Source organism: Numida meleagris, chromosome 1, assembly GCF_002078875.1.
Source record: "Numida meleagris isolate 19003 breed g44 Domestic line chromosome 1, NumMel1.0, whole genome shotgun sequence".
In the NCBI taxonomy this organism is placed as follows: domain Eukaryota; kingdom Metazoa; phylum Chordata; class Aves; order Galliformes; family Numididae; genus Numida; species Numida meleagris.
The window spans coordinates 141,574,351-141,598,825 of NC_034409.1; the positions used below are offsets into that span (position 1 = coordinate 141,574,351).

At 40.1% G+C, this 24,475-nt stretch overlaps 2 protein-coding genes and 1 long non-coding RNA gene across 5 annotated transcripts in view; 1 reads left to right on the forward strand and 2 right to left on the reverse strand.

Moving 5' to 3' along the window:
* Nucleotides 3,200–10,294, reverse strand: LOC110407834. Its single transcript, XR_002444052.1, has 2 exons — nucleotides 10,043–10,294; nucleotides 3,200–4,111 (listed from the first exon to the last, which is right to left on the reverse strand). It is a non-coding gene; the product is annotated as an uncharacterized LOC110407834 (long non-coding RNA).
* On the reverse strand, nucleotides 10,303–11,199 carry LOC110401206 (basic proline-rich protein-like). Its single transcript, XM_021402074.1, has one exon. It carries the CDS (start codon nucleotides 11,197–11,199, stop codon nucleotides 10,303–10,305), a length of 897 nt encoding a protein of 298 aa, XP_021257749.1.
* Nucleotides 10,388–24,475, forward strand: part of TMTC4 (transmembrane and tetratricopeptide repeat containing 4) — a 57,545-nt gene continuing 43,457 nt past the window's right edge. For 2 of the 3 annotated variants that reach the window (XM_021415989.1, XM_021416006.1), the window contains exons 1-4: nucleotides 10,388–10,522; nucleotides 12,036–12,251; nucleotides 18,520–18,635; nucleotides 20,720–20,936. In XM_021415989.1, the coding sequence (XP_021271664.1) occupies nucleotides 12,090–12,251; nucleotides 18,520–18,635; nucleotides 20,720–20,936 (495 nt within the window). In that variant the 5' untranslated portion in view covers nucleotides 10,388–10,522; nucleotides 12,036–12,089. Of the gene's footprint in view, nucleotides 10,523–10,701; nucleotides 10,831–12,035; nucleotides 12,252–18,519; nucleotides 18,636–20,719; nucleotides 20,937–24,475 lie in introns of those variants that run through there. The other variant, XM_021415999.1, reaches the window with a different exon arrangement.

Sequence of the window (24,475 nt, forward strand, 5' to 3'; positions counted from 1 at the left end):
ATTCCTTACTCATCCTCATTCAATCTGATAAGGATTTTCTCAAGTATTCCAATTGACCTTGATAGTCTTTCTCCAGTGAGTACATACCATCACCAGCTTAAGTGGCCCTTAGGGACCTCATACAAGAATACTTCTTTTCTTGCTAACTTATGACTTAATTGCTAGCAACACACACTGTAAAACAATACTGAATTAATTTACAGAAATTAGGATTTTAGTTGTTTAGGAACAAAAAAAAAAAAAAAATGCAGTCACATAATATCCACTACAGTTTTTAATAGACAAAAGCAAGGTCTCCTGCTTCCAAAACCTGAGAATCTTCAACAACAAAGATGTAGTTGGTGTACACACCTAAAGACACTGGAAGTTTGGATGCTCTAGATTTTCCTTGAACCAAAACTTGTGTGAGGTGACAGTGAGAGCCTTGAGAAGAGCCTAGAATGATTAACTGGCACATAATTCTAGAAGCCTAATAAATGTAGTTCCATTAGTCTCTATATAGGGAGCAAAAGGAAAGATAGGCATTATGACAACCTTTCCTACATGTTTCTTTTTTCATTTCTCATTATACAATCAAGATCGTAATTTTCAAGGAGTAATGCTGTACTGATAAAAATGAAGCTGAGATCGGAGAGTTTACTGCTTATCTTTTGGTTGACGTAATGCTGTGCAAAGTTAGTGCATGTGAATGTTGCCAGGTTCGTTGCACAAGAAAAGGAAACCCCTTTTTCAACATTATTGAGTGTACAAGAGCATGGGAAAACACTGGCATAACTATATTGATATGTTTTGACCCTATACAGCCTTAGCAATCTTTTTCTATCTATCATCCAGGAGAATCATGTCGTGCAGCATTCTAAAGATGATTTTAGAATTTTTTTTCTCAAAGTTGTTCGTTTTCCTTTCCAGGATGGATAAGTATTTTTAAACAAATTTTATCTTGTATGATCAGACTTCAGCTTAATATTTAAAGGATTTGGAACTGACTATGATGCAGCATTCCAGAACAAGATTTGGTGAACCTAAGTACAAAACAATGGTTCATAAAGGAATTGTAAAAACAATGGCATGAGCATAAGTGATATGCACCAAAAAAAAAAGCTGTTATTGCAGTTGAGAGCTATTAATCTTCTGCCTTATATTTAGGGAGCCATAACTGCACTAAAGCAAATATTTAAAAATTCATACTAGAGAACATCCTGGGATAATATAATTGCAATTATTGTCCGTTGTAATTATTGCCTTAGGTCTTAATTTTTAATTCTTACCTTGTACTTTTTCCCTTTCCATTCTGCTAAATAGAGGAGATGTCATTCTCATTCGTATTTCAGTATACCATTTGTTGACTACCGCCTAGGATTTCAGATACGATATGAAAATAAAATACACTATTTATATATTTTACTGTTTATATATTTTAAATATATATATACACGATTTGGAGTTCCATTATCAGTTCTCACTAAACCCAGAATTTAGGAAGAGTCATAAAGCTGAACAACTGTGTTAATATTTTTCGTATATTTCAAACAGGTTTAGCAGTCTTTTATCAATCAAACACTTTCTCTGAATTTATTTCTGTTGTTAGTGAGCATCATGATAGCCTTTTAAACTCTTTTCAGGTTAATTTGCTCCTTCAGAATTGTTTGTTCATTAATGCTGCACAGCCATATTTTCAGACATCTCTCTATTGTTTTATACCAAGAGATAATTTAACCAAGAAGTCTAGGATTGCATCCTTTTGACACACCAGACAGTTTACATTTGAGCTCAGGGACGTGGCATTACCAAGGCTTGATCCTGTGAAATACAGCAAACTTTCACACAGACAGCTGATATCTTGGAAAATGTTTTCAAAACCAACTGCATTTGGGGAAAATAAAAATGCTTTAGAAGATAACATGAATGTCTGTAGATACTAGCTAGGGCTACAGTTCTGATCTTCCTTACTGAAATGTTGATTTTCTTTTATACAGTTGTTACCAATGCAGTCAGTAGACAGTAATGCACTTGGCGCCTGTCAGAAATGAGACCTCAGAAGATAAAGAAAAAGCATATATATGCTTAAAAAGCACATTGATGGTCAAGGGTTCTTTAAAGCTACTTATATCTCTACTAAAAACAACTTATGATGCCCAGACTATGGTAGAACATGGAGGCCGCTCTATCTGTGAGAAATATCCTTTAAGTTTTTTACTTGCTTGGAAAGGAGTAAATACAAAAGAAATTAGTAGAAATGTCCTTTCCCCAAGATGCAGTCAAGGAATCTCTTATGTCTACGTATTCTGCCTGAAGGTTTCTACAGCAGGTTCAAAGGGACAACCTCACTGAAAATCTCTCTATATTTACCGCAGGGAGTGGGACTAGAGTGTATTTTCTCATATTTTTACTTTGAGCCTGCAAGCTGAAGTTATTTCTTTTTCCTTCTTCTTGTCTTTTTGTCTTTTTTTTTAACATTAATTAAACTATCTTTGATGTTTAAAAAAAAAAAAAGAGTATGAAAGAAAAGAATGGTAGTAACATTTTTTTTTTCTCTTTCCTCTGAAGTTAATCTAACTGAATAATTGCAAGTGATGATTATTATTCCGCAGATCTTGATTTGTAATGCACTGAGCCATCTATCTTTTGCTTCAGATACAAGAAGAACTTGCTATGGGTAAGCTAACATATGATCCTGTGGGGCACCAACTCTTCTGCTGTCACCACTTGCACGCTGTTCTGCCGTACCCTGGGGTAGATGCAAGCAAGTTTACCCTTCAGTGAAGTTATTTTCCCTTTATTATCCTGTTGTAGAATCTATCACAGCCCAACAATTCCACAATTGATTTGCTGGCAGCTGAGCCCTGGGGCTTGGAATGTAAATAAGACTCAGAATAAAAGTGATGTGCACTGCAGCAGTTGACAGTGAGTGCAGGTACTTCATCAATTGACCTGATTTCTGGAAAATGTGCTTGCAACCTTGAAACTTGCTTGCAATTACAATCTTTACAATAAAATATTAGTCTCCATGGTAATGAGAAGTGCCTTCCTAACATATTTAGAAAAAAAAATGAGGAGATGACAATATCTCTGAGGAAAATGAAATTTTCAGTATCATTTCACAGTTGGACAGCTTCCTGCAGACTTGTCAACAGATTAGTAGCTTTCTGCCCATCTTATACATGGAAAAACTGAGTAATTAATAACCCTCAGGCCTTCCTTGCAAGAAGGAGATTTAATGAGCTCTATAGCAGTATCGGAGCAGAAGGGCACATAAATGGTTTTTTCATGTCCATGCAGAAGAACAACACTGATGTAAGGATGGTCCTGCCTTACTCCTTACAGGGTCTGTTAAACAAATGCTGCTCTATTAGTTTAAATGTGGCAAAATTTGAGGATGAAAATAATCTCTTTGAGCAGAGATTCCATCTTTCCTACATCATTGTACAATGTCAGTCACAACAGGAATCTTATCCACAGACCCTACCTTACCAGAAAAGAAATATGAGTTAGGGCCCAGTAGGCAGCAAAAGAAAAAAAAAAATATGTAGTAGGCTCTGTACAAAGCTATGCACTCAGCAGACCAAATATCTTTCAGACTGACTTCTGCATAAGGGGCTCTTTTAGGAGCCACATGCATTGGCTAAAGCTGGTCGTGAAATACCTTTCTGAATAATTTCCCCACAGGAAACAATCAAAATAATGGGCAAATATCTTCCAGGCCAAGAACCACAGAACAGAAGTCAGAGTGGGGAGAGAGATGAGAACTATCTTTTCCTCCCTAGTCAGGCAGCCAGAGAGAACCACAGCATTCAGAGACTATGGCAGACTGCCCAAAGTGTTCACACCAATTCTACTTCACAGCGGTTGAAAAGCCTTCCAGATGTTAGCTGGTTTGCTGAAAAATTCAGTCTCGTTTCTCCTGAAATAGAGTTCTCCTGGACAGGCGGGGGAAGTTTTTCCAAGACCTCAGAATTCCTCACGGGAAGGAAAATGCCGCATACTGATCAGCTCTGTAGATTTCTGTTTCTTGCTCTTGATGTTTAATTCCTGTGCAGCCATGGATAAGCAACTTTATCTCACCATTCCTCACTTTCTCCACCAACACAGTGAGAAGCTCTCTTTTGCCACTCTAAGAGAAGAGAAAATAAAAGAGAAGGAAGGAAGCAAAGAAGGAACTATTTCACTATTTCTTCTTAAAGTCTTATTACTCACCACCCCCTCGTGCAAGAAATGAAAGTAAAATGTTATTTACAAATTGCAGCTAGAAATTGTCTAGAAGTAGCCACTCTAGCTCACTCCACAATAACTCATACATCTTAAATTTCTCAGTGCTTTCCTGGGTGCATACTAAAACTTAGGCATCAATATCTGATGTCATGCCTTACAGCCATACCTGTTTGTGAAACAAAATGATTTTAGTTAAGAATGCCAGCTTCATTTCACAAATAGAAGAAACAAGAAAAGTTTAAAAATATTTCTGCATTTGATGGCATTATTGCTGTCTGATGTCTTGATCTGTAGTCTGATGTTGTCTAACGTCCACTGGTTACATGATGATGCTCAACAGCTTTGCCTCAAACACTAATACAGCTTTAGGGTCTTTTAATTTAGATTTTGATTTATGAATTATGAACAGGATTCATCTCTTTTCAGATCTCCCTGTTCTTCATTATATTATACAGCGCTTCATTGTGTAGATTTCCCAAGAGGTCTCTCATCATTTTTAGGGCTGGCTTTAAAGATCATTTTTTGCACCTACATTTTATATATAGGTCTTGGTCATGGCGTTCTTTACATGTGGTCGAACTTTCAAGATTTCATGGAACCCATTGTTAGATAAGTAGGTCTGTGAAAAGGAATAAAAGACAAGGCTGGACCTGTAGCTGAAATGCTAAATATAGTTGGAAAGGGAACCGTTACACTGAAAAAGGTACAGACCCCAACTCATTGTGTTATTGTATCTCATATCATAATTTTATATCACTCGGTACAAAATATCATCCTCTGACTTACTTACCATATTCAGCACTCATATTTCACTTAGGCAAATGACTATAACTATGTGAGTGCAAAAAGAAGATCCAATTTGTTAAAATTATGTGATAAATTGAAAGGCAAATAAACGTCTTGGTTCTCCGATCATAGTTGCAAATGCTTTTCAAGAAAATCTATTTTAAATGCTTTTTGTTTTCCCACTACGTTATTATTTCCCTAATCTTTTAATGTATTGCAGTACAGCTTTGTGTAGTATACAGTAAGGTTCCGATCAATTTAACCGTAAGACAGACAGAGGTCTTTAAAAGCACCTACTTATATGTGTGTATAAACATTTACATATTTATATAAATGTAGATAAAATAGTATTAAATTGGAAGGTAAAAATGATGAATTACAAATTGTTTCTGACAGAACAGAAATGCTTGTACAGACTTTGGTTAGGACAATACTATTTTTTTTTTAATTGTAAAGCTTAGAAGTATTCTTAAATCATTTAATGCTAGCACATACAATCAGCCTTACTAGGTTTCCAGGATTGAAAATAGCTTGAAATCCAGCTTGAAATAATTTTAGAAATGAAATTTGAGTACCTTTGAAAGTGATTTAAGAGTTCCACTTTCCATTTAAATTGTGTTTTTTATCTTCTGCTTCTTTGTGTCAAGCATTGACAGTTACTTTTATTTCCATGTCTGGCACAGAGAGAGTGGAGGGGGAAAAATGTATCCCAGTGAAGTGAAAACCTTGTATTTTCTCTAACATGACAAAAGTCTAGGCAGATGCAAAGAGTGAAGTAGCTCAAGGCTTAACACTGAACGAGCTGATGTAACTACACTGGTACATTGGTTGATTATCAATATACAGTTGTCTATTTTTCCTTTAGAAGCTAAAGTATATCTTTTTTATTATTTCTGACGAACTGCAGATTCTTATGCTGCAGAGAGCAATAGAGTGGCAGAATCTTTGTTATTCACAAGTTTTTGACCTGCTACAACATTGCCATTTTATACTGACAAGAACATATTTCACAACCTCACCTAGAGCTGAGCACAGTTCTCTTCCAGGATTAACAACTACTTTTTTTAAAAAAATGTTTGTTAACTCTATATGTGGGGAAAGAATAACACATGATTAAATATACATTTTAATGCAAGGCTCTGAGCCACAATCTTTCAAATCCACCCTAAACATTACATGGTTTTAGCAATAAGTCTTCAATGTCTTCCGCTTCACCAAAGGGACCTTGGTGTACTGATGGACAGTCGGCTGAATATGAGCCAGCAGTGTGCCCAGGTGGCCAAGAAGGCCAATGGCATCCTGGCTTGGATCAGGAATGGTGTGGTGAGCAGGACTACGGAAGTCATCCTGCCCCTGGACTCAGCACTGGTGAGGCCCCACCTCAAGTACTGTGTTCAGTTTTGGGCGCCTCAGTACAGAAAGGACATGGAGGTGCTGGAGCAGGTCCAAAGAAGGGCAACAAGGCTGGGGAAGGGCTCGGAGAAATGCCCTACGAGGAGAGACTAAAGGAACTGGGGCTGTTTAGTCTGGGGAAGAGGAGGCTGAGGGGAGACCTTATTGCTCTCTTCAAATACCTGAAAGGTGATTGCGGTGAGAGCAGGGCTGGTCTCTTCTCACTGGTGACAGGTGACAGGACAAGGGGAAATGGCTTCAAGTTGTGCCAGGGGAGGTTTAGATTGGATATCAGGAAAAAAAAACTTCTTTCCAGAAAGGGTTGTTAAGCACTGGAACAGGCTCCCCAGGGAGGTGCTTGAGTCACCATCTCTGAATGTGTTTAAAAACCATTTGGATGTGGTGCTCAGGGACATGATTTAGTGGTGGGTTGTTAGAGTTAGGGTAGTATGGTTAGAGTGCGGTTGAGCTTGATGATCTTGAAGGTCCTTTCCAACCTGAGCACTTCTATGATTCTGTTCTATGATTCAACAGATCTGCCCATTCTCATCCACTGAGCAAGGATATTTCTACAGCAGCAGGGCTGAAGTGTCTAACACTTGACTGGACGCCTTTCTTCTAAGGAAAAAAAAATGATGGGATTTTGCTTGTCAGTCCTCTTCTGAAAACTTTTGGCCCACAGATTTAGCAAAGTACAGGAGCACCAACTTGAGGATGTAGAGTTCTTACATGTTTTATAAAAATTGTAATGGCTGTGTAAAGGGTAGCAACCTGACAGACACTTTCACAAAGAGATCCGACTACTATGCTTTCTGTGTGGTGGCTGGGTAGCCAAGAAGTCTGGGCAGAACATTCATTAGTGAGCATATTCATAGCTCTGGTTAGTGGCAGAATAAACTGAATCTGGAACAAGTGGCAAGCAAGAAAGCAAAGTGAGGAATAGAGAAGGATATTAATGAAGATGACTGACATGGGGCACGACGGGAACTGCAGTTACTAAAGCAAGGAGGTGTACGAATACGAGACAAATTCCTGTAAAACAAGCCTGCATTCACCCCATACCTCTTGCAACGATCTTGTAACTTCTGCTTCATTTGTGTTTTGTTTTTACCATTTACAGTTAAACAAGTATACACATACACATCCACCTATCTCTATAATTATATAACATGCAAAATAAGCTACCTAAGACTTTCTGCTACTTAAAATGCCTTGTAGCATAATAAATACATGAGACACAAGTTTTCTAGAGGAAGAGATCATTAAATTACATTTAAGAAACAGCTAGCACATTTGCATATAACATTTGTGCATGTCCCAACCATTCAGGAGTAGATTATCTCCAGTTAAGAGCAACTGTGCTCAGTGGCCACACCCACATTTATGAAGGCAAAATCCCGTGAAGATGGATTTTGCAGCAATGAAGATGCAGCTTTTTAAAAACAGCTACGGTAAAGACTGACATTCTTTTAAGGCTTCTGAAATATTTTGGCTGAATCCCTCATTTCCAGAGTGACTGACATTTTATTCTCATCTGCAAAGTCACTGCAATACTTGCAAATGCTGATCCTTTGAAATATGTCTCTTGCACATTCCTTTCTTACAAAAGGAAGATTGGCCTTTGTGCAAATCTGCAATGGCAGGCTTCTAAAAATAAGGATGCAGTTGCCACTTAGGTAGATCAATGTACCATACTGAGAAAACTGCAGTCCAAGTAGAGAGATACTCACTTCAGACATATACCTTCCAAAATGCATATTAAAAAAAAAAAAAAAAAAGTGTTGTCTTCAGGAACTGTTTTAAAATGAACTGTTATAAATTCTCCAGAGAAACAGACTGGAGATAAATTATGCAACTGTAGCTGATTTAAATGTGATTTTGAGGGAACTAGGGAACAGGTACTCTTCAGACGGAAAAGGAAGGTAATAAAAAGAGTAAAATAATTAAAAAATTAACAAATAGATCTATTTCAAAATCAAAGTTACAAAAGGGAAGGAAGGACTTCTGCATGTGTTGTCAACGCCATAAGGAAATGTTAATCAGTATTGTACTGACATGAGGTGATGAGGTGATTTATATCATCTGTTAACCTGGCTGTGTAGATTAGATAAATTTCCCCAGAACTGATGATATCAGCAGACTTACACTGAGCAAATGAAGTTCCAGTTATAAAATATAGATTAGGGATGTGCGGATGTGTAAGAAATGTGAGCAAAGGAGCTAGTAAGATGAGTATCTGATGTGAATGGGCCATTAGTACATCAGCAAACATGAAAATGTCAGAGCCTCTGCAAACAAAATGTAACGTAGAGATGTGAAAGTGACTCGACTGATGTAGGTCTAGCAATTGTCATAGTCAGTCCAGTGAGGTAAGCCTCAACCTTGATTCACAGAATCCTGCATATATCTGCACATGCTTAAACTAAAAGCAGTTCCTACAGATGTGCAAGTTTAAGCATGAACTGAAATGTAGTTCACTGGAATTTATAGAAAATAGAAGAATAATTATATGATATTCATGTGTATTTTGTTTAGTATCCTAAGTGAAGATATATATATTTTTTCTCAGTTGGCCTCCTCTCTTCCAAATAGGGGTCTTTCCATTCGTAAAGGCTAGTGATTTAAAATGCGAATAAATACTGTCGTCTCAACAAGATTGCTGGATCTGGAAAAACTGGGAAGACAGTTGACAAGATTTTAAATTGCTAATATTTTCTATGCATTAGTTTGGTGGTTTTAAGTTGGATCAGTAAGGAAATGTGACACTGAGGAACCAGTACTTCCTTATCGTGGCTAATGCAGTGTGGCAAACCAGCTGTTTTTGGTAGTGATATCAATCTCACTGCTTTTGATTTTAGGAGTAGAAAACTTAGAAGGCTTACTGTTAGAGATTATCTCACATTTTCTCTTGAATTCATAAGGCAGCCCAACCAAAAAGACATCAAGACGTCCATCTGCCATTTTGTTTCTAACTGATGATTAAATGACGAGATACAAAGCTTACAGAATGCATCCACCTGTGCCACTAAGGTCAAGGATAAGGGCAGAGCGGACAAGATCTTTTTCAACTGCACGGCACGCTTTGCTGTTTGGCAGCTCATAGTTGTTATATATTTATTTAAGCTTTAGTGACAAAGGCACCAGAAGTTTCTGCGAGCTCTGACTGGCGAACAACATGCTTTGCAACGGCCGGCTGCCAATTTTCTACCACTTCTGCATCCAGAAGCGCCTCAGATGCTTCGTGGTAGCTACGGAAGAAGCCTGTGTTACAGACTAGCGTCTTAAAAGTGAGGATTTCATGTATACTTTAATAACATACCAGCCTGGAAATTGTGCTGGTTCAGCTGCTGCCTCCCAGGCAGCTGAGCTGCTCGCGTGGCAGCAGCAGATATTTGACAGCAGGTGTAAAGCGGCCGATTATGGGTGACAGCCGCTGCAGCCCTTCCAGAGCAGCGTTTCCACCCGGGAGATAAAGCCTCGAAAGAGCTGGAAAATAACCTTGTTAATTTGACACTTGATCGTGCAACTATCTCAAAAACTCCGCTGCAAATTATACGCCTCTGCCTGGCTCTCAGCCAGCGTTTCTCATCCTACTCCAGAATATTAAGATTTTATTGTTTTTAGGAAAGCTTCCGCCTAACGTTTGGTCGCGTACCTCAGTACTTCATCACACTTTCTCACACGACGTGCTCGAACAAAGCGCAGCCAATAAAGCCTTTTTCTCCGGCTTCCTTACGGCGTGAGCTCAGCGGGACCTCCTCCCCCCACCCCAACAGCCCGACGGGCCCTCAGCGAGCGGACACGGCACCCAGAACAGGTTTGCCGCGCCTTGCTGAGGGCGAGGGGCACACGCCGAGGCCCTCACCCCGACCCCACTCACAGCCCCGAGCGCTCTGCCCGCTCCGCTCCCCCGGCTCAGCCCGGCCCGCCGCGCGTCACGCCGCGCCGCCAATGGGCGGGGAGAGGGGGCGGGGAGAAGGAGGGGTGGGGCGGTGGCGCGGCCAATGGGCTGCGGGGATGTTTCCCGGAGGCGAAGCGGCGGCCCCTCCCCCGGCGGCCGCTCCGGCTGGGGCTCGCCGGCCGGAGAGTTTCGCACCCGGCGGGGAGATGCCGCGCGGGCTCCTTCTCCTCGCAGGTAACGCCGCGCGCGGCCCCCCTAGACCCCCCCCCCGGCGAGCAGCGGGGTGTCGGCGGGGCTCGGAGCTGCTCCGGACGGGGTGGCGGGGGGGGGCACCCCCTGCACAAAAGCGGAGCCGCGAGCGGGGCAGGGCCGCCGCCGAACTTCCCCGCCCCGCTGCCTCCCGCCGCGGGGTCCTGCCCGGGGGGGCTGTGCCCCTCGTCTCCTTCTCCTCCTCCTTCCCCCCCCGCCGCTCGGAGCGCCCGTGAGTCCGGTGGCGGCGGGGCGCGCCGGGGGAGCCTCTGCAGGCGGCGTGCGCGGAGCTGGTAAACAGAGCAGGGAAACTTTCTGGGCGAGGGGAATGCTGAGGAGCTGGAGCGCTTCGTGCCTGGCCGGGGGGCTGCGCTCTCCCTCAGGTGGCGCGGCCCCGCGTTCCCGTGAGCCGAGGAGCGCTGCCGCGGGGTCCTCGGAACGAGAAAGGGCCGCTGGGCGGCCAGCGGCCGTGCCCGGCGTTGTGCTGCGGCTGGGAGCGCGGGGCCGGAGTCCGGCCAGCAGAACGCTGAGACTGAGCTCCTGCGTGTGCCTCTCGCGTTTGGAGTTACAAACTTCATACGCTGCCCGGCTTTTGCTATAGCTTTCCGTCTGTAGGCTTCCCGCTCCCGTTTGTGGCGGCGCTCGGTTGTAGCAGCGCTCATTGTGCTGTGGGAGCGCCGGAGAAGTGGAGGCAGAGCCTCTGTCCGGGCAGAGTCGGGTTTTGGGGCATCAGGAGGGACCCTGCTGAGCGAAGATGGCTCATGGGGAAACCGCCAGTGCTGTGCGATTGTGTGGCCTTTCCATTTGCCTCAGCAGCTGTATGCCTATGAAGACAGCAGGTGGAATTAAGCCTATGCTGTGCCCGAGATGTGCAGAATGACCTAGTGAACAACACTCCGAGTCTTAATTGTACGATCCTTGTAGACTCGTGGTTTGAGTTGTAGAGATTTAGGCCCAGTCCATTAGCAGCTATCTGTGACATTTGCATGAATTCGCAGTATGGGCCATCTGAAAGGCTAGATCCTTCCATTCAATTAACCAGGGCTGAGTTCAGTTCTTTCTGCAGTTGCTCATGTTTCTGTACTCCTCGCTCTCTATAAGGAAATTGTAATGTTTATCGTTCTCATGGGGACTTTATAAATGCTTCACGCTCCCTGTGATGCCCCAGGTTGTTACACTTGGAAGGAGTAGTAAGAAACAAAATCAAAAGTGTCTTGCTCAAGATTTTAGAATTTGTCTGTGCCAGAGCTTTGACTTGGAATCTAAGAATGTCTTGGCTTTTATCTCTGTGCATAGACCATGAGAAACTGTGTCTTTCTTCCAAAATTAAATACAAAGTTAAGTTTAGGTATGTTCCAGTAATTATCAAACACTCTGAAACAAAGGTGTTAGATTGTGTAAAATTTCATTCTCCCAAAACAACCTTCCGTTTTAATTTTATTATTTTTTTTTTAGTGAAATGCTACTGTAACTGAGCATCTGTGTCTATTTCTTTCAGATTTGCAACCAGCATAATGCTGAAGCTCCCAACTTGGAACAAGGATTTCACAGAATGGCACAGACAGAACCTAACCTGGACCATGACATATCATGGTTCCTCCTTCCATCGTGCTGGGCGAAGATCGTTGTGGCATTAGTTTCCTTCCTCTGTTTTGCTAACAGCTATGATGGAGATTTTGTGTTTGATGATTCTGAAGCCATCATCAATAATAAGGTTTGTCTCTTTTTTTTTATTCTTTTTTTTTCCCCGTTTGACTTAAGTGTTAATAGGAAAGAAATTATGGCCACCATTTGTTTAAGGAGACCTAGAATGTTCATCCTAGCGGAAAACTTCCTTCTGACACTTCTTTTTTTGAGCTTTATTTTTCTTGAGGTTTTTTTTTTTTTTAAAGTAAGCTTTCTTTATCGTTGACAGGCAAGCTGTGCAGCCGTGCTCTGCAGAAAAACTGAATAAAATCTTATTCCTAAAGCTATTTGAAAAACATGACTTGGGTTCTAATGCATAATAATACAAAAGAGTGAGCAAATTAAAAGGGGTTGTTTTTTTCCCTCTGAATGTGTCACCTTTAATTCTTCCGCAACTGAAACGCTCTGCTTGACAAGACTTGCTATATGGTCAAGGTGAAGGGATTTCTTTCTGCCATGCCAGATGGACTTCGTCTGCTTGTCATGTAAGGCAGCATTATCTAGGGTTGCAGCTAATTTGGATGTGATGTTTGGTAACACTTCTTCACAGGGTACCTGTACATCAAGACTGCCTATAAGTGTTATCTTATGCTCATTTCTAAGTGAGAGAGAGTATGCAGCAGATGTTTCCAACATCTCTTGATAGTAAATAGATTTTTTCTTTCACTCCTTGGAGTGATGGGTGAATGCACTTCGGTTGCAAGATAACTAACCCAGTTGTAGGGTTACAGGGTTCTTCAGCTGTGGTTTATGTAATTAAAAATGTTAAAGGAGCAAGGAAAGCTTATTTTTCCTGTGTTCTTTCCCCAGTTAATGTTCCTGTGATAGCTGTAGTTTTGGAAATAGAGGCAGAATATTTTTATGCCCTTTTTAAAATCCATCATACATGCAGTGAGTAATTCTTGAAATACTTAAAAACGAAGATGCACAAAATTTAGAGGGAGCTTACTGCAATGTGCATTTTAGAACCCCACAGTACTACTCTTTACTCAGACAAATTTGTATTAGGCTTGTATACGTCATCGTGCCTCAAGTTGTAAAAGTATGAGGAGAAGATGTATCCATCAAATTGGAAATGAATCTCAAAGCTTCTAGGAGAATACTGTCAACAAATTAAGATCCTACAGTGGTTTGGGGTTTTTTGTTGTTGTTTTTGTGTTGTTGTGTTTTTTTTAAGGCATTATAGTTTAAATTACAAAGCTCCTGGGTACGTTTCATTCTGCAAAGTTTTATTTGGGGCACAATTATAATATTTTAATTTCCTGAAAGAACAAACAAAAGACTGATGTTGAAACAAGGCAAGTTGTTTTGTTCTTGTAGAATTTCCATGCTTGTAGTTTTTCTAATTTTTCACTTTTTACTTCGGAAATGTTTTTATTTATCTGTGCAACACAACAACCTCCACCAGGATTATAGCTGTTGGCAGTGCTGAGAAATTCAGCCAATTGCTTAAATAGATTAATTCAAATCTAGTCTGTACATTAAAAAAAAAAAAAAAAACCTGTAAGGCTTACTCTACTTTTCATATCAAAATCTTACATTATCCTGTTGAAATGAAATGATATTTTGTCAACAGTACCATTTTAACACAGGGGTTAGATAAGTACAAATGTATATACACCAAATCCATAAGAAAAGTGAGGAGATGGTGAGCATTTAGTTGGGAGGAAGAGTATGTAGAAAAGACAGAATTCATTTTAAAAGCTACTGCGTATTTCCTGCTTTTTCAATAGGAGAGACAACAGGTGAAATAATTTCGTAGATTTAATGAGTTACTTTATCAGTGTCTTTTTGAGTACCACACAGACTTTTTTTTTTAATGTACTAGCTCCCGTGCCCTGCCCCCCCCCCCCCCCCCAACCCAGTGTTTCCTAATTATTTATTTCTTTATTTATTTAAAACAAAAGATACACTGTTAGTCGACCCCATGCCTACCATACTGTGGAACATTCGGTTGTTGGATTTTATTGAGTTCAAGGCTGTTTCCTCGACACTTTCTTGTCAATTTAACTAGTATTCAACAATGATTTTTGTCTTCGTAGACTTCAGACACAATGCGTCTTTTCCAAAAGCCTTTTTATAGAAAAACTGACCTTTTTTTTTTTTTTCTAGAATTGAACCCTGCTTTGTGTGGGCTGCTGCTAATCAAGTGTTTAGAGATTCTTTGATTTGTACTTTCAGTTCTGATAGGGAAAATCATATGTAACTTTTTATCAATTGTGACTTTTAGAGCAAATGGCTCCTTTTTCAGAGTAAGTCCACTGTGAGATAATTGACACAAACAACTTTCTCTCACAGAACTTAGTCACTTATCTTGTTCATGCATCTAAGAATTCCAGCGTCATAAGGAGATGTAATCTAAACTCTAAATCATTCCAGGTATTCAGCTTTACCTGCATTATTCCTGTTGAAGACAAAAGAAGGCTGATTCTGGAGGAATGGGAAATATAACTTCACTCATCTCAAATATACTTCCCATCATTGAAGGCTATCTGTGACACAGGGGATGTACTTTTAAAATTGTAGTACTTTTTTTTTTTTTTTTTTTTAAAAAAAAAAGGAGTCTTTCTCATAGTTCATTTCTTAGACAAACACGTGTAAGGAACAATACTGTTGTTTGGGACAGCAGTCTGAGGGCTGCAATGCCTGCCAATAGATCCATGTTGAAGAGCACAAAGGCTTCAATATGTGTTGGTGTACAACCCAGTCTCAACTTGCCCCTGTAAAAGCAGGCTACCTTGATTGATTTAGTGGGCTGATGATGAGCTTTACTCCTTTGAGAGTCAGATTATGACCTTTAGAGTTTGTGCATGCCATGGGGGAATGGAACATGCTGAAGGCCAAAATTGCAGTCCTGGGAGAAAAAAATGAATTTCTTTATCTCTTTACAACAGAAATATCTGTGAGTGAGTAAAGAAGTTTCACACTGGAATAATTCTTAAATTCAAATGGGATTCCCCATGAGTTTTGATTTCAGATTTTCCTTGAAAATGATTTAATTTACATCCACAGTATAGGACTCTTCAAAGACTGTCTTGTTAGCAGTCTCTTTTCTGCATTTTTGTTAGTAACGTATTTCAAAATGCTTCTCTTCATTTGACAGTATGTTGTTGCAAGATTTTTATCCTACTTCCCCATCCTAATTCATAGAATCCTTCAGACTGGAAAAGACCTCTAAGATCATCAAGTCCAACCATACCCACTAAAATCTAAGTGACATATCTACACATTTCTTGAACACCTCCAGGGACAGGGACTCCACCACCTCCCTGGGCAGCCTATTCCAATGCCTGACCACTCTTTTGGAGAAGAATTTTTTCCTAATACCCAACCTGAACATCACCTAGTGCATCCTGAGACTGTTACCTCTCATCCTATCACTAATTACCTGGGAGAAGAGGACAATCCTCACCTCACCGTGGTCTCCCTTCAGGTCACTGTAGAGAGTGATAAGGTCTCCTCTGAGCCTCCTCTTCTCCAAACTAAACAATCCCAGCTCCCTCAGCTGCTGCTCATAAGCCTTGTGTTCCAGACCCTTCACCAGCTTAATTGCCCTACTTTGAACACATTCCAGCACCTCAATATCTTTCTTGTAGCGTGGAGTGCCAATCTGAACACAGCACTTGTGGTGCAGCCTCACTTTGTGCTGAGTTCAGAGGGATGACCATCTCCCTAGTCCTGCTGATTACATTATTTCTGACACAAGCATGATGCCATTGGCCCTTTTGGCCACCTGGGCATACTGCTGGCTCATGTTCAGCCAGCTAACTAGCTAGCACCCCCAGATCCTTTTCCTTCACACAGCCTTCCAGTCATTCTGCCCCAAGCCTGTAGTGTTACATGGGATTCTTTGACTGAAGTGTAGAAGCTGGCAGTTGGTCTTTTTGAACCTCGTACAATTGGCCCCAGCTCATCAAACTAGCCTATTCAGATCTCTCTGTAATGGTTTACTAATATTGGCCAAATTTGATCAAGTGATACAATTTTTTGATGGATAGAGAACAGAACGTATTAGAGAACCAAGAAAAACTCAGTTATTGCAAGTTCAGTTCAGCAGCAGCCAGTCAGCATGGCCCATACATTTGGTTGTATATTGGGACTAGCAGTGGTATGTTATCTGTTGCCTTTCTGGCAGGCCAAAAACGCCAACTGAGGCTAAGATGGAAGGTACTTTAGAGCACAGTAGGCCTTCAAGTTAGTGTAGAAGCAAGTGAGACAGTAGCAGTGTTTGAAAGAAACTGGAGGTAATGAGCAAGGTTATTACAATGGGTCAACTTTGTAAGTAGATGGAGATGTAAAATGAGTAAGACATAGGACCTCAGGCTTTGAAAGACCTTTCATGGGTTTAGCAATCTGGTTTATCTGCTTACTGTTGCTTGGATTGGTTGTTTGGTCTGTTTAAAAAAAAAAAAAAGAGGGAGAGAGAGAAGGTGGGAGTAACTTGGTTTTTTTGCAGATGTAACAACATCATCACTCACATAAAAAGTATTCATTAGCTAGTACAATTTTGTTTTTAGGCTCTGTCTTAAGTGTATTTAATCTGTGTATTTGCTTATTAGAATTTGTACCAGGAAGCAGGAGAGGGTAGAAGGAAGAGGGTGGGTAGAAGATGGGCATATTGGATTGAGTTCAGCAGCTTACTCTCACAAAGAACTAAGGAGGATGCTACAAAGTCCACCTCTTCAGAAAGATGGCTTCCTTATTTTTTTCCTTTCCAAAGTCTATATTTTCCACTCAATTGTCTAGGTTACTTGGCTGTTTTCTTTATCAACATGGCTTTAAGAGAAAAGGAAAGAGCGTATATGTCCTTTGCAGTGTTTTGAGGGTTTTTTTAGGCTCTGACCCCACCCGAAACTAACATCATTTGTTCATTGTACCTTCCACTATTAATCATATAGGGCAGTATGCAGAAGAATTTAATTCTCAGCTTCACGTATTAACAAGTTTTTAAAAGTGCTAATTGAATAGTATTCTGAGAAAAGTAAGGCTTCAGAAAGAACTAATTGTTTTCTACCTTTGGTCTCCTTGCTTTCTTGTTTTCATTAATACTTGTCCTTCTTGCACTGTTTTAAAAATAGCTATTTGTGGCAGTGGCCTCTTCTGCAAGATAACCTTAAAGCAAGATGAAATTAAAGACATTTTACAATACTATTAGGTAAAGGGTTTTCTTTTTTGTATGCATTCTGTTTCAAATATTGGACCAGATTATCAACTGACATAAATACTCATTGTTCTAAGTTTCATGTAGTTATGCCTACTTAAAGAATCAACGCCTCTTGACCTTTATGATGACCTGGACCTCCTTGAAAAGTGGGCAGGCGAGAATCTAATGAGGTTTAACAAGGCCAAGTGCAAGCTGTTGAACTTGGATTGAGGCAATCCCAGATACAAATACAGACTGGGAGAAGAACTCATTGAGAGGAGCCCTGCAGAGAAGAAATTGGGAATCTTGATGGATAAAAAGCTGGACATGAGCCAGCAGTGTGTGACTGCAGCCCGGAAGGCCAACAGTATCCTGGGCTGCAACAAAAAGTGAATGGCCAGCAGGGAGAGGGAGGTGACTGTCCCCCTGTACTCTGCCCTTGTGATACCCTATCTGGAGTACTGTGTCCAAGCCTGGGGTACCTGGTACAGGAAGGGTTCAGCACTATTGGAACAGGTCCAGAGGAGGGCCACCAAGATGATCAAATTGCTGGAGCACCTATTCTATGAAAAAAGGTTGAGGGATTTAGGCTTGTTTAGCTCGGAGAAGAGAAAGCTCGGGGAGACCTCATTGTGGCCTTCCAGTACTTGAAAGTACAGAGCTTACAAGCAGGAAGGAGACTGACTTTTTACACTGTCTGAATGTGACAGGACAAGGGGGAATGGCTTTAAGCTAAAGGGGGGGAGGTTTAAGTTAGGTGTTTGGAAGAAATTTTTTACTCAGAGGGTTCTGAGGCGCTGGAACAGGTTGCCCAGAGAGCTTGTAGATGCCCCATCTCTGGAGGCATTCAAGGCCAGGCTGGATGGGATCCTGGGCAGCCTGATCTAGCCGTTGGCAACCCTACCTATGGCAGGGGGGTTGGAACTAGATGATCATTAAGGTCCCCTCAGACCCAAGCCATTCTGTGATTGTGTGACACACATCTAAAACTTGACCTTCATTGAGAACTTCTGTACCTTGTCAAATGTCAGTACAGAGCAGCAAAATGCCTGATATGTCTGTGGCAACATCAGCTTGTATTATCTAGAACTCATTAGTGTTATAGCTTCTTTGAGTCAAACAGAAATGTTAAGAATCTGATGTTTTATTTCAGGACCTCAGGGCAGAAACCCCACTTGGTGACCTGTGGCATCATGACTTTTGGGGTAGCAAACTCAGCAGCAATACCAGTCATAAGTCGTATCGACCACTTACTGTCCTAACTTTCAGGTGAGACTTGCAATTTTGCTCTAGGTCTGAATTTTTTTTTTTAACACATATTGGCATGTTGATTTTAGAGAGGAGGCAATAAGAAAAAGAGAGACAAAATGTCTGGGGGGAGTGGAATGCCTTTCCTTAAACTGATTTTTCTGCTCTCTACCTTAATCTCAAACTGGGTTTTAATTTTCGAATTGTTTCTTCTTCTAAGTACACATTATTTTGACATTGTGTTTTTCAATATACTTTTCAGAGATTGCATCTTTGGTATTAGGAGCAATGTGGTTCAGTGTGTCGTCAAAGAACTAAAAGCATGTTGCCTCCACTTGGCCCTGGTGCCACTTGTACTACTATTGTAGTTTCTGATCCTTGCTTTGCTAGTGAACTGTCTGATCATTCTTTTTTGTAAATAGCATCAATCTGCTGTGGCCTTTTGCCACGAGGACACTGAGTAATTTTCCTGTCTCTGTCCCCTTGATATTTTTGTTTCAAGTGAATGTTTGAGAGTCCTAGTGAAAAAGATGTCTGCCTGTCTATTTAACTTGCTGGTTTTCTCAGACAACTAATGGTTTGAGAGGAGTCCTTCTGTAGGTGTTTAGCTCATGTCTCCTGCTTGCCCAAATCCTTGTACAAAAAAAAAAAAAAGGCAGAAAAACCCCACGTAGCAACTGTGCACAGTAATGCAGAGAATCCTTAAGAACTGAGCCATAAACTTCTTTACTTTCCCCAAACAACTCTGAGATATGGGGCCAGCTACTGCAGAATGTGGAGTTGGCACTGGCTGTAGAGTTGTTTCTAGTCTAAAGTGGAAACTAAGATTGGGGAATCATTTAGATTCCTCCTCAAACTGAAGCAAAAGCTTTGACTCTTGAGTTCAGTGTTAGTGCTTTAGCATAATGGGTTTCACTGTCCTGTTGAGGTTTCTACATGTTGCCATTGAGGAAAATGTACAACTGAATGGTATGTGTCAGTGTCTTAAACCTAGTAAAGCTTTCAGTGCATTAAATAGCACATGCTTCCCTTTCTTTTCAAGATCTCTGTGATGCGTTCTGCCTTCAGTAATATCCTGGTTAGTTTAAAGAGAGAACTGGGATACAGTCATTACTATATCTGAAAATATAGATGAACATATGGGGATGGTCCATAAAATGCTATTTTAACAAGAACTTGGCTTTCTTAATTCCCCAAAGTTTAACTTTTATGTGTATCACATTTATAATGAGTTAGGTATTTTTTAATAGATTTCATTTAAGCCAGATGCAAGCTGGTCAAATGAAGTATTTGAAGCTGTAAGTTTCTATGTATCTCACCTACTTATAAAAGCACACAGAAAATAACATGCTTCTCCCTTTACCCTCTCTGTTTTGCCTTAAAGTTCGTATCTTGGATTGGATCTTAGAGTTAATTTTTTTAACTTAAACTTCTTTCTTGTTCTGATACCTCATGACATTTGTCTCTAACCAGTCTCACAGATTAGCAACTAAGACTTGCCGCGTGACTACTTTCTGGATTGATGCTGGATTGTACCCAGCTGCTTTCTACATCATCAATCCAAATGCTAGAATGCTTTTCTGCTAGAATGCCAGTAGAAATCTTAGTTTCTGTGCATATCAGTTCCCACACTGAATTTATTTAAGATGATTTCATCAAGTTGCTTGTGGACACAGTGTCTCTTAAGCCCAAGATATCCCTCTGTAGGCTGGGATTTTTGTTGGTGCAATGTTATTGCATTGCAGCATTGAAGTTCTGTTGGTAGCAAAAAGCCAGTTCCAACTTATCATAGGTGTGATTAACACGACAGCATTAATATATGTCTTTGAAGAGGACAGGTATTCTCAATATAGTATCCCATATGAATACCTTTAAGTAAAGATCAGGATTTTCTTTCTAGACTGCTGTGGTGATGAAGTGGTAAGACTATGCATGCCAGGGTTTGCTTATATTTTTCAGCCTTTGTTGGTTTTTGTTTTTTTTTTTATCCTTAGCTTTTGTGTGTTTCTAATACAGTCTTAGTTTGTGGGTTGGTTAGGTTGTCTGTTAGTATGTCTCTAACTATTCATGTAAGTCCTAACCTTAATGCTTTTGTTTGCATATAGAATTAATTATCTTTTTGCTGGAGGCTTCTACCCAGTTGGTTTCCATGTCATCAATATCATACTGCATTGTACTATCTCAGTGTTGATGGTTGATGTGTTCTCAATATTATTGGGTGGATTGCAATTCACTAATAAAGGAAGAAGACTAAACCTGGCTCCAAAGACATCTCTTCTGGCTGCTTTGCTGTTTGCTGTACATCCAGTGCACACTGAATGTGTAAGTACTGAATACTTATTTCCAGCAATTTATATCTTAGAAGTTCTTGACCATCGTGACTAATTAGCTCTGACATAGCCTTCTTCTGTACTCATTGCTTACATATATTCTTAACGCTTCTCTTGACACTTGGCTTACTAGAACAATCAAACATTACGGTTAGAGCGCTTCCAAAACCTTGTAATTCGACAGGGCTGGGCCTTATTAAGGAAGATAAATTAAATCATATAAGTACAGTAACTAAAGAAGGATAGCCCTAAACTACAGAGTTTTCCTAATTGCTGGATTAAGAATTCATTACTAGAAACATTAGCACATGAGTAGCCAAGAAGAATGGAAGATAAACTGAATGCAAATGCTTAACCACTTTTCATTCCAATTTGCTTTGATAAAAAGCAAGATGATAGAATATTGGAGTAGGGTTATTACATAAACTCCGTATGTGATGATTAGAATACTTAACCAGATTTCAATCCATGATGCAAAGGGGATACTGGGAAAAATGGAGAGGACTCAGAAGAGCCATGAAAATTATTAAAGGATTGGAAATCATCCCATGTCATGAGAGATCAAATCCCATGGATTTATATTTTAGTATGAGGAGAAGATTAAAGGATGGGTTTTTTTTTATCACAGCCAGTATTTATGTACATGGGAAGCAGAAATTTGTTAGTAATGGGCCCTTTAATAGTGCAGACAGAAGCATAACAGTGGCTGGAAGATGAAGCTATAAAGATGCAGAGTAGGAACGTGACATGTGAGAAGCGTCCAATTAAAATACCTGACCAAACATCAAAGTCATTGTGTGCAAGCTCTAGTGAAGAGGAAATGATTTTCTTAAGCTCCTCTGCACTCATAGCTAAGAAAATCTTATAGCTTTTTGTTGGAAAACTTGCTGGTTTTGGCTCCTGATGGCTTAATATTCTTATATGTAAGAACATGTGAAATATAGAATAATTGCATTGAAGGAATAATTTTTTGTTGTTTGGAGGGACTGAGGTATTTAAGGTACTAATTTTAACTTCAACTTCTGTCCTAGAAATGAACACTGAATCCTCAGTGTATCATGTTCTATGTATGTGACACTGATTTTTCACTTACAGTATGCCATGTTTTTGTGGCCCTTTTTCATTCCCATTGTATGTGATTGACGGGGAAGAGGTAACAGAAAGCTGTGCCTCTCAGTTGACAGGAGATCTTGTGAGTACTGGAAACCATGAGCAAGGTTCTGTGTTAGCAAATTCTGAACTGTAGCTTCACCTTATTTGACAGTGTGGCTAAACCATCCTGTAATTTGTTCTCTGGTGTTTGCCAACAGAACAGCTTTTTTATTAGAGCACCTAGACAGAAGGGCCCCGGTATGTTTTCCAAAACCAGTTTTAGATGTCAAAGTGACGTAAAACAAGTCCTCAGTGCTTTTGGTGTTTTGACATAAAGTGAAATCTCATTTGAATCTTAGCCATGGTCTTGCTATTGACTCCTTTATTAATATCCATAATTATATTTTTTTGTTCTATTTGAGTCTAAAAATATATTTGTGAGTAGGCAATGGCTATTCAGACAATGATCATGTCAAATACATCACTAGTGATGCGGTCTGACAGCTATGTGAGCTTTGGAGACTTATGTACTCTTTGGGCAAACATTGGAAGAAGAGGAAAAAAGTAGTATGCTTACATAACATGTCTCTTCTAAGATCCAAGAGCTGACAGAGGCTTCTGTTCATCTTCCCAGTGAATGATAAATCTTGTTGCACCGTAACAGTCATGATACTGTTATGGCTCTAGCATGAATGCATGTCAGGAAGCATCTCCTCAAAGAGCATTTCTCGTCGTTTTAGAGCTGTGAGCTTCAGGTAGCACAGCATCCTGGTTTTGAAATGAGATGACATATTTTGACACAGAATTGTGAGGAATCTGTCGGTCTGCTGCTGTAGTTTTTGGTACGTGCAGCACAAAACAAACTTGTCATGTAAAGCAGATATTGAAAAGTTTAATGCTTTTGGTAGCTTTGTAATAAAAACATCTGTCGTTATCATTTTTCTACATGCAAGTAAACACTGCTGTGGCACCATTCTCTCTTTTAATAAATGTTTATTCCTTGTAGCGCTTGAGGGATAAAACAGATATAAGAATATGCCTAATTTAAAACTGAATTTTTCTGTTTACCTTGGTATTAGAGATTATGCACCTGGTCCTGCATCTGAGGTGACAAAATTGTAAATTTGGAGTCATCTGAGGCCATATGTGTGTTGTTAGCTCCTTTATCTTTATTACAATAAATTGGCATTCATTTTTAAAATTGCCTCAGCTCACCTTTACTTTTATTACATTAGCTGAGAGCAGCTTCCGAAACAGAATGATGCTTCATTATTGTCGCCTTTCCAAATACTTCCTCTACAGGGTAGAAAAAGAAGCAGGGGAGTTAGGTGCATGGCTTTGAATGAATTAAGAAGTTTTTCTGGACTCAGTTTAGGAATCAGCTATTTCGTCTTTTGTGGTGCTCAGCTGAGGCTGAGGGTAAAGCAGAAGAGAGCTGCTTCCGTGAATTCAGTTCTACTCATGTCTCTACGCTTTCTCATGATGTTCTTTAGAAATGTCTGTTCCATCATGTTAGACTGATGTGCAAAAGAAAAAAACTCTCTTCCGAAAGGAGAGTTAGCAAATGTCTTGAAGCTACATGAAAATACAGTTTCCCTTTTTCCTTACCTCTCTCTCACACAAAACGAGACAACGGAGGTAGTACACAAGAATCAAATTTTCTGCTTTTGTTCCTGAACCATCACCTCATGAAAACTAACGATGTTCATCTTCTCCAAGAAACATGGAAATCGGAGCTCCAGTGTGTAGAAATAAACTCAAAAAAAAAAAAAAAAGGAGTCTTTCCAAGTTCCTTGCTCTGGGTGCTTTCTCTAGTGAGGTCTGAACTTTTGGGCCTGTATAGTCTCCTGCCACCCCCCTGTGCTATGATTCCCACGGAAAATTCATAGCACGTTCTGAAATTTTTTAACTCAGGAATGAAGATCCAAGAGTGTGTCATGGTGTGTCTCAGCAAGTTATTGTAAATGCAGATTAGTGCCTTGAACCAAAGCTTGTTGATGGTCCCAAGAATGCTCTTAGTTTAAATAGTTTGGCACAGAGGTCCCAGGATTAGCTTCTAATTTTATTCTGCATTACTACAGCTTCTATTACAAGATGCAGTTGCAGGTAGCTCTAGAGTAATCAAGCAATACAATGCAAAAAACTGCTGGAGGATGGCATTCCAGCAGGCTGAAAATTATTTCTTCATTGGGAGTATTCAGACCGCAATTTGAAGGCTGCCTTGTGTTCTGAAAGTAGGTAGTCTTGATTTGTACTTCAGGAGAGTTGCTGATTTTGTAGAGTTTGAAGGATGCTTACTAAGAGTTTTAATGAAAGACAGTGTAATCCAAGAATCTGATGGAATGGGATAATATGCATTTTCTTAAATGAAGTCATTTTTTGTTTCTTAAAAGTAGCAGTATTTCATAAATTTAAGCTAAATTATTTACCTATTTATTA

What these genes read in the sequence shown, in the direction of transcription:
- LOC110401206 (XM_021402074.1), bottom strand. Translation starts at nt 11,199, where the DNA reads ATGAGCGCTGCTACAACCGAGCGCCGCCACAAACGGGAGCGGGAAGCC.